We start from the raw sequence: 10,036 nt of genomic DNA on the forward strand, positions 1-10,036 counted from the left end.
ACCAACGGTAACCATACGATTCTTATTACTGTTTTTTTAACCGCCAAAAAAATGCTTTCCGCCGGAGTTCCTCTCGTCGGCGGCGACCAACTCCTCCTCCACCGTAGGAACCCCAGCCTACTGCTCCACGCTTTCAAACCAATCGCATTCAGTTCCTTCATAGTGAGATCATCTTCTTCAAGCCTTAAAGAACTCGACATTTCATCATCATCATCATCGGAGGGCGACGATGATCGGCAATTAAGTTCGACGCTTAGCGGTTCGGTGTCCTTCCCTCCGGTTAAGGTTGCAAAGCGAGTGGTTCTGGTGAGGCACGGACAGAGCACGTGGAATGCAGAAGGTAGGATCCAAGGGAGCTCCGATTTCTCGATTCTTACTCAGAAAGGGGAGGCTCAAGCTGAGACTTCCCGCCAAATGCTCATCGATGATTCATTTGATATATGCTTCTCCAGGTTTTTGTTCTTTGATTTTTCTGGTTTCACAGTTCTGATTAGAAAACGATAGCTTAATGATATTAGGGCTTGGAATTGTGAGCAATACTAATACCCGTTTCGTTATAAAATTAGAATCACATTCCGGTTATTAGTCTATTACAGTAGTTATTAGAAACCCTATGAAGGTTACTATGCGAGCTTTCAAGTGATCACATTATAATTCTAAAGCATAACAGTCGATGCAGATTTATGAAATGAATATTTCATACTTGCAGTCCCTTGAAAAGATCAAAAAGAACCGCTGAAGTTATATGGGGTTCTCGGAAAGAGGAGATCCTTACTGATTCCGACTTGAGGGAGATTGATCTATACTCGTTTCAAGTTAGTTCGAGTTCTCATGAGCATTTTTCTTTGAAGATGCAATATCTGTCAAAATTATCATAGAACTCTTTTCTGTACTTTAGGGTCTCCTAAAGCATGAAGGTATAGCAAAATTCGGTGCGGCTTTTGGTCAGTGGCAAAAAGATGCTCCGAATTTTAATATAGATGGTCATTATCCGGTGAGGGAATTGTGGACACGTGCTACAAGCTGCTGGAACAAAATCTTGGTTCATGATAGTAGGTCGGTTCTCGTGGTTGCTCATAATGCCGTTAATCAGGCTCTTGTTGCTACAGCAATGGGTACATTTTCTTTCCTTTTCGTGTGTATATCATTACTTCATATTTGATCTGAAGTTTGTTTTATTTTTGAACCTTTTCATCTCATCTTCAGGCCTAGGAACTGAGTACTTCCGGATTTTACTTCAAAGTAACTGTGGTGTAAGCGTGTTAGATTTTGTCCCACGGCCTGAGGGTGGATCTCCATATATATGTCTTAACCGATTAAATCAGGTATGCTAGCTTATTTGCAATTGTGATTGGCTGTTTTCTAGTCTATCTAAAGGAGACAGCTTAGTCCTTGGTAAATGATTTGCAAGAAGTTGGCTTATCACGGCCTTTTATTAGCATGTTAAATCTTAGTCTTTGAACAAGGCCCCCCAAATTTTGGGGTCCAATTTTACTTGCGCTTGAGGCCCAGATTTATATAGCTCAACCTATGAGCCCACCTCCATGAAAACCTATATAATTTCTTTCAAAATCAAAAGTGGCTTTTTAATGTTAGAATTTGCCGATCAAAAACAAAAACGAYTCTTTGATATTCTTCTCACTTTGTCATTTTAAACATTTTTGTTGTTTTAATTTGTAAGATCTTTTTAATGCTACATGAAATTTTATATTCTAGTTTGTTTATTACTCGTTTCAGACGATATAAACTTTTAGTATGGGTGTAACAGGGCATCTAAAAATATTGGGACAACCTTGTGGCTTATAAGTAATAATTGAAAATGTTCATGGTTTAACACGCGAAACATTCGTGTAGTTGTGTTTCTCTAGTTTCTTTTATTAGGATGACAAGATTTGCTTGTTTAAGTATTGGTCGAATCTGGTTAACAGATAGTTCTCATATAATACTTTGTATATCTAGGCTATATTTGGCAAACTAGCTTATAGGTTGGTTGTTGTCTGATTAGCTAGCTGAAAAACTAGTTGTTGCCTATAAGCTAGCTGTTAGCTAATAAGTTAGTTGATAAACTAGTCATGTAAAATGACCTAAAAATAAATTTTGAAAAATTAATTAGAAAAATATAAGAGGCATAATTGGACAAAAGTGGAAAAACCTCCTGGTGCTTATGAAAATGCTACTTGACATAACTTTTCAAAAAGCTAGGTTATGGAATTACCAAACGAGGTATTTTCAATAAGCTTGAAAAACAAGCTAGCTTATATAGTTTCAACGACTCCTTGAACTTGTATGAACTGACTGGAATGAGTTATGTACCCAAACACAATTTGAACCAAATTCTATGCTTTGCTATATTTTGATTGCGAGAATATATGGAACTCCATTAGATTATTCTTCAAAAGAGCCATTGACGTGAGAAAAGAGGTTTCAACATATATTGAGGATAAATGGTCCAAGTCTAACTAATGTGGAACTCCAACACTGATACATGACAGTATGTGTAGTTGCAATAGAATGGCTAATTTGAGAAGAAAAAAAACTTTGTTTCACGGCACTCTCCATTGTTAATCACTCATTCTGGCATCATTGTGCATTTTTCAGCCATTGGTATGGTGTTGTTATGTAAAAAAGAGTTTATTAATTATTATGCACAGACTCCAGGCTCACCTATTGCTGCTGGAAGCTCTGCAGGCAGGAAAGCCGGTAACCGGATCATACTTGTCTGTCATGGATCCCAGGGAAATCCCGAGGTAGTAAAGTTCCTTGGTTTTCTTTGCTCATTTCTTTTACCAACACAAAATGGGTGAGCGCCAATCGGGCAAGAGACAAGAATGTCGCTTGGGTAAGAGGTTCGGTCGGGTAAGTGTTACCGAAAATTGTTGTTCACCAATTGTTTTGTAATAAGTGCTTACCGAAAAAAGTTATTCTTATAACCCACTTTATAAGTAAATGTTAAATGAAATATAACCAGCAACAAAAATGGGTAGGCCTGGAAACCAAGTAAACTGACCGGCAGGTCAAACAATATTATTAGCCGGGTAGGTGCTCGGTCAACGCCTTCAATCAGATCAGTTTCTAGGTAAACATGCTGATGCTGACCGAGTCAGCAACGGTCAGCAGAAGATAAACAGCCCCTTAGTTTTCTCATTGTGAAGCTTCTCGTCAACAGGCTAGCAATTTTGATGCTGGTGACACATCTATGGACATGCTTGGAATTATACAGGTATCGGTTTCTTGATATGTATGTCAACGATTTGCAAGCGGGTATAGTCTTAACTATTTCTTTTTTATAAATGGCAGTCGCAAAAAACAGCCGAACTGCTTCTAGATTTGAAGGTGAAATCAATAGTTAGCAGCCCTAGAGTAACACCAACTGAAACTGCTAATGCAATTGCTCGTGTAAGTCACGTTTCCAAGTTTCTTGTCGTGTTCATCAAATCATCTGTTAGATAGGATCGTTTCATTTTTATTGGAAACTGTGGGTGTCCGGGCCAGCTTCTGCGCACCTTGACTAATCCCATGGAGCCCTAAAGATATCAACCAGGAAAATCCCCACTGTGGCCCTGAGAAGACTCGAACTGGTGACTTAATGGGAGGAATCCCAAGGCCTAGTATTTATTTGTCAGTTGAACTGGCCGTCATGGTTGGATTATCGCATTTGTCTTCTATGTCAATCTAAATAACCAATTTCACACAATTATAGGTTCAAGAAGCTGCCGAATGTCTTGGTGCTGATTGTCTACCGCGATATGTGGAAACAAAGCAGATGAAAGACCTCGACATTCACGACATTCTTAATCGTTCAAAGAAGGCAAGTAACACACATTTTAATGTATTGAGTTCAATTTTAAGTGTCACTATGTGCAAGTTGGGAGTCTTATCGGAAACTTGCTATCTGTCTATTGGTATAAAGGTAAAGTTTACATACATCTTACCCCTTAGACCCTACCTCCACGTGGAATATACTAGGTTTGTTTTATGTGCATACCATCATGCTACTAAGTGAAATAGTATGATCAACACGTCAAAATTGAAAATTTTCCTTTTATGGTAACTTTGTTACTCCCTTAGTCTCAAGATAAGTATCCACGGTTTTATTTTAATTTATATCAAAATAAATGTCTATTTTCAAAAGCAAGTGGCTAAATTCCGATTCTACCCTTGATAATCAGATGGAAAAATTTATTATTCCCTCAATTAGTAAAGGTAAAATTGTCATTTAGTTGATTAAAAGATATAATAATTATACATTTATAAAACAACTCTGTCTTTCATTATGGACATTTATTTTGTGAAGAGAATATCTTAAACCATTTACAATGGTGGACTATTTCGTTAGTCTTTTTTTTCAAAAAAAAAGTGAGACCCACGAGCCAAAATAAGAAGCTTAGGGGCCGTTTACCAAGTCTTACCTGGTAAGTGCTTATCAATAAAATTTAATACTATTATTTACTCACCATATAAGATTTTAGTCCAATAAAACGACATTGCATGTAACAATTTACCCGGTAAGCGTTTACCGTGGTAAGAGTCGTCGCCCTCACTTACCGGGTAAGATTTTTAGTCCTTGTCTTGCTCTTACCGGGTAAGATTCTTGGTCCTTACCATATCATCCGATGAGTTAATTTGACTTGGTAAGCGCTTACCCGAGTAAGCGTTTGGTAAACGGCTCCTTAAATTTACTTGTTCATTCCATAATTTCAAACTTTTGTACAATTTCTTTTTCTAGCAACTTTGTTATCTAAACTTTCATTGCATAAGTTTCAAAAGTTTGATGATATGATATTGATCGAGTTCATATTAAAAAAACAAACCGATCAAACAAACTCGGTATTTCCCGCCCCAAAAACAGGGGATATTGATACGATTCTCATATTTTGTGATTATTGATCAGAATCTGAACACCGTACGATTCCTTAGTTACAAGTTTATGTTATTCCTTCTGTCTCTTAAACAGGATTCGGTTAATGCGTCGAGTCTACAATCTGGCTGGATAAATGAGTTCGAAGATGGATTGTTAACAGAACTATGGGACCGGTCAGGGACGGCCTGGAAATCACTATTGAACGAGTTATCTAACGAATCTGAACCAGATAACGTTGTTGTAGCTGTTGGTCATCCCATCGTTACCGTCGGTCTATTAGGCCATTGCTTAAACCTAACAAAGGATTGGATGGGATCGTTTCATGTCGATGCTGGTAGCATTAGCGTCATCGATTTCCCCGATGGCCCTTCTGGAAGAGGCGTTGTTCGTTGCATAAACTACACTGCACATCTCGGAAGGTGGTTGATCCCCATTACTAAAGCAACACAAGGCGATGAAGAATTCTAAACCCCGACTTCCCGAGCTCGTGGTCATGCATTTTCGGATTATAACCGCTTATTCGTCTCGAGAATGATCGAAAATCCAGCACGGTAATGTTGGGATCCCACATGGAACAAGAAACAGAAATATACATCTTTTATATATTTATATTTTTGGTAACTTTGGGTTGATCTACTCGGCAAAAATATTGGCTTCGTCACTTTCAAAAACCATCTATTTTATGTAGTAGGACAAATTTCATGAATAAGTATCGTACTTTAACCTGATTCTTATTTTGGGTAACGTACTTTTAAAACTTTTATTTTGGTACCTAAGATGTAAAATTTTAAACGTTTAAGTACCCGGATAATGTTGAAACATTAACTGGGTTACCATTTTATGTGGTGCGAGTAATGGGATGAAATTGGGTCAAATAGCAAATAATACTGAGTTGGATATCACATCACTCGCTACATCTGCATGGTGACCGGTTGCCCGAGTACTTAAATGTTTAAAATTTTACTTCTTAGGTACCAAAATAAAAGTTTTGAAAGTACGTTACCCGAAATAGGAATCAAGTTAAAATAGATTACTTTTTCATGCAATTTAGTATCCATGATGAATAATAATAAATATTCATGAATATACGTCACGGCATTCTTCATTAATATTTATCACGTTATTCATTATGAATATTACACAAAACCGATGGTTCATGGGTTCTCAAAATATTTAAGTTCCCTTACGACACAAATGCTTTAATGACTTGTATCTCATGCATTGAAAACTGTACATTATTTCGAACCAGTTTCAACTTGGTTTATTCAAAAATCCAGACTGAGTACGTCATACAATCAATCAGATCTCACAAAAACACACATCAAACTAGAAAACATTTCCTTAATTTCTTGAGATTTTTTAAAACTCGTTTTCAATCGTCAAGCAGTCGGGGGCTTGACAGCGACAACCGGGAAATCAAGAAGCACGATCTTGTCGATGGCAGCCGAGAACGTAGCCGAGAATTCGATATGGTTTGGGTGGGTTTGGAAAGCAGTGAAATCATCTTTGGACCCAAAGGTTATCATGAAAGCATGGGTGAACCCTTGCCTTAGCATTTCCATACTTTCAATATCCTTTCCCCTGTTACAAAGCAGTATCCGAATTATCAGTAAAGCTTCACCCATTTAAAAGGTCAGGGGTTCAAACTTAATCAAAAAGATGGTGTTCAAGTCCATTAGTTGTGTATAAATATTATGGGACGTTTATCAAACACTTACCCGGTAAACGCTTACTGGTAAAATTTAAAACTATCATTTACTTACAGGATAAGATTTTAGTCCACCAAAACGGCATCGTATACAACAATTTACCCGGTAAGCACTTATCATGGTAAGAGCCGTCGCCTTCACTTACCGGGTAAGACTATTGGTTCTTGTCTCGCTCTTATCGAATAAGATTCGAAGTCCTTGCCAAATTGTCATATTCATCTGGTAAGGTAATGTGATTTTGGTAACGTTTTTGTTCCTATTGTTTGTTAAAAATTGCAATTTTTGTGGTTTTAAAATTGTGATTTTTGGTCCTTTCGTTTGCAATTCATTGTTATTTTCTTCTTTGAGACTAATGTCTACCTTTTAAGGATGAAAACAACGATAAATTATAAATTACAAGGATGAAAATAACAATAAATTATAAACCATAAGGTTAAAAATCGTAATTTCAAAAGTACAGAGATAAAAATAGCAATTTTCAACAAACCACAGAGACCAAACGTAATTTACTCTAAATATTATATACTTAAAAACACAGTTTACACCAAATTTGTAAACAAAAATGACTTAAATAGTGTTACATCAAAGTTGATATGTTTTTTTTTTTGTCATATTCACGGCTAACAAAAGAAATTCAAATTTAATATTTTACTATTTATTAAGTGCAAGAAATGGTGTTAATTGAGAATTAATAGACTAAATATTATATACAGGATTCGAGTTCACGTGAGACAAGATTGTTTTCGTGAAACACGTGAGACAACTTTTTTACACTTGAAACTCACAGCAAATGTTGTGAAGGTAAAAAGAAGCTGAACTTTCGTAGCAATGACACTTTGAAGATTATTTTCACCCTTTTTTTCTATAAAGTTTCAAGTGTAAAAAGTTGTCTCACATGTTTCACGAAAATAGTCTTGTCTCACATGATCCCAAGTGTGTGTGTGTGTGTGTGTGTGTATATATATATATATATTTGACGGATTCTTACAAACTGTCATATTAATATAAATTTTGTAAACTAATCTTAACCGTCTATTTAATACAGAATACCCAATTAAATGAATATCTCAATTGGTTCATTACATAAAAGTTGATCATAATAAATAAACTCTTTTATTCTTTTATAAATGCTCAAATTATAATAAATGAACACTCGTTATAAAAAATATCTCAATTAATTGGTTTATATGATGTAATGCACTGATAGTTGATCAGTTTGTAAACGGAACCGTTCTATATAGAGGTGGAGGTTCAAACGAGAACACCTCCATTTTACGAGAACGTGAGAACACCCTTATCACATGTGATAATACGCGTAAAGAAACCTTGTGATGTGCGGACGACGTGTTTCATGACTTAATTAGGCCGCACCAAAGGTTGTCTATGTCTATGATTTAGCATCACATATGATGGTCGTGATGGATTATATTATCATATCAACACCACCCTTATCACATGTGATAATTCATGTGAAAGGGCTTAGTGGTGTAAGGCATCGAAAATCATCCGCATCTCTGATTTAGTATCACATGTGTATCATATGTGATGAATAATAGTATCACATGTGATTGTATATAATAAAAGAATGTTCTCACGTCCTCGTAAAATGAAGGTGTTTTCGTTTGAACCCTATATATTATATATTTCAAAAAAACTTGTACATTAAGAATCAATAACAATCGTACGTTTTAAACTTACCAAGCAAAGGATTTGACATTATCAATTTCGGAAGCAAGCTTCTCCAACCCTTTGATGATCTCCTCCACCACCACTTCGTCCTTGAACTTCACCACCACCAAATGTGTGAACTCCGCCATCTGCCACCGTAATCCTCCACCACCACCACCACCAAGCTCTCTGTATGGCTGTATATATACACACACACACAGAGATAGATATATAGATAGAGAGACTGAAGCTCCTATACATATAACATGTGATACACACACTGACACACCTAAAAACACACACATTTTTTTAAGTGGAATTATTATTATTATTATTATTATTATTATGATTATTATTATTATTATTATTATTATGCACGAAAAGCAATTTGAAGGGTCAGCAGTTCCGTCGCTGCGTCCCTACGGTCAAACCCCCACCGACACCATTGTCGGAGTCGTGGATATCTCTTTGTTTTTTCTTGTACTTTGCGCTTTATTACTTGTACTATTTTGACTTGGTCAATCCCATTTTTACACGGTTAAATTAATCGGTTGTTTGGTGGGGTTTTTCTCTTCTGGTCATCGTAGGTTCAAATACGATGACTCTGGACTATCTACAAAGCATGTGATTATCTTGGTATTAGTCGGTTCGCGTAACGGGTTGGATATCCAGGTTAATAAAAAAAACGCACTAAAAGCTTACTGAATATGGATAAACTTTACTGTGTAAATCAATGTCGTTTTTATTGGGTGGGTCTTTTATAGATAAAAAGTAGTGTGTGTTTTAATTGGGAATGATAGGTTTAGAAAAAAATTGGTAATATGTTTAAAAAATTTCCTAAAGCTTACTGAATAAGACATTTTCTATATCAGTAATTTACTACCAAACAGTCATGTATAGATAACAGAATAAGTAGGGAATCATGTTAAGTTCATTAAGCAACTAAGAAAGAGCGTTGGATTATTAAGAGACATTTATATTATTAATTTGTTCGAAATGGTTTAATAAAGACAAATGAGGGTTTTGATATATTTTTATAAATAAACTAAAGGATTATCCCTCTTAGCTTCATGACTACATAGTTTTTATATAAAGGGTAAATTGCATGAAAAAATAACGTACTTTAACTTGATTTCTATTTTGGGTAACATATTTTCAAAATTTTCATTTTTGATACCTAAGATGTAAAATTTTAAATATTTAAGTACCCGGGTAACTGGTTGAAGCATTAACAGATTATCATGCCGATGTGGCGAGTGATATCAGCATAGATATCTTAGTACTGAGTTGGATACCACATCATTGGCGACATCAGCATGGTAACCGGTTAATGCTTCAACCTATTACCCGGGGGTACTTAAATGTTTAAAATTTTACGTCTTAGGTACCAAAATAAAAGTTTTGAAAGTACGTTATTCAAAATAGGAATCAAGTTAAAGTACGTTACTTTTCATGCAATTTATCCTTATATAATTTAACCAAGATAACTAGTACAAAAAGTAAGTAGAATAATTTAACATAGGAAATATTTAATATCAACTGATTTACGTTGCGCAAGTTAAATTAAAAACGAACAAAAATGATGTGATATGTTGAGGCTACAAGGGTTAAAATATACTGAGGTTGCAAGGTATGTTAAAACACGTACAACTGATAATCAAACTAAATGAAGCAACAAAAAATCAAACGAATCCAATAAATCTCATTGGATAGAGGCATTGTTATCGTGATAAGACAACACCAAAAACATAAAATCGATGGACCACTTTGCAACTAAAACAAGTAACGGTGTAACGTA

General features: G+C 35.6%; 2 protein-coding genes across 2 annotated transcripts; one reads left to right on the forward strand and one right to left on the reverse strand.

Moving 5' to 3' along the window:
- Positions 1-5,484, forward strand: LOC112519297 (probable 2-carboxy-D-arabinitol-1-phosphatase). The gene is made up of 9 exons (XM_025127343.1): positions 1-452; positions 710-815; positions 899-1,115; positions 1,207-1,325; positions 2,652-2,747; positions 3,167-3,220; positions 3,298-3,396; positions 3,701-3,808; positions 4,955-5,484. Exons 1-9 carry the CDS (start codon positions 52-54, stop codon positions 5,327-5,329), a joined length of 1,575 nt encoding a protein of 524 aa, XP_024983111.1. The 5' UTR covers positions 1-51; the 3' UTR covers positions 5,330-5,484.
- A 536-nt stretch (positions 5,485-6,020) lies between these two features.
- Positions 6,021-8,562, reverse strand: LOC112519756 (stress-response A/B barrel domain-containing protein At5g22580). The gene is made up of 2 exons (XM_025128002.1): positions 8,269-8,562; positions 6,021-6,442 (listed from the first exon to the last, which is right to left on the reverse strand). Exons 1-2 carry the CDS (start codon positions 8,541-8,543, stop codon positions 6,241-6,243), a joined length of 477 nt encoding a protein of 158 aa, XP_024983770.1. The 5' UTR covers positions 8,544-8,562; the 3' UTR covers positions 6,021-6,240.
- Positions 8,563-10,036: the final 1,474 nt, after the last annotated feature.

This window comes from Cynara cardunculus (genome assembly GCF_001531365.2).
Source record: "Cynara cardunculus var. scolymus isolate 2C chromosome LG 10, CcrdV1, whole genome shotgun sequence".
NCBI classification, from domain to species: Eukaryota; Viridiplantae; Streptophyta; class Magnoliopsida; order Asterales; family Asteraceae; genus Cynara; species Cynara cardunculus.

What these genes read in the sequence shown, in the direction of transcription:
- LOC112519297 (XM_025127343.1), top strand. Translation starts at nt 52, where the DNA reads ATGCTTTCCGCCGGAGTTCCTCTCGTCGGCGGCGACCAACTCCTCCTC. An exon ending in GTCTTAACCGATTAAATCAG is followed by an intron (nt 1,326 to 2,651) that starts GTATGCTAGCTT and finishes TATTATGCACAG; the next exon opens with ACTCCAGGCTCACCTATTGC. An exon ending in ACATGCTTGGAATTATACAG is followed by an intron (nt 3,221 to 3,297) that starts GTATCGGTTTCT and finishes TATAAATGGCAG; the next exon opens with TCGCAAAAAACAGCCGAACT.
- LOC112519756 (XM_025128002.1), bottom strand. Translation starts at nt 8,543, where the DNA reads ATGTGTGTGTTTTTAGGTGTGTCAGTGTGTGTATCACATGTTATATGT. An exon ending in AATGTCAAATCCTTTGCTTG is followed by an intron (nt 6,443 to 8,268) that starts GTAAGTTTAAAA and finishes GCTTTGTAACAG; the next exon opens with GGGAAAGGATATTGAAAGTA.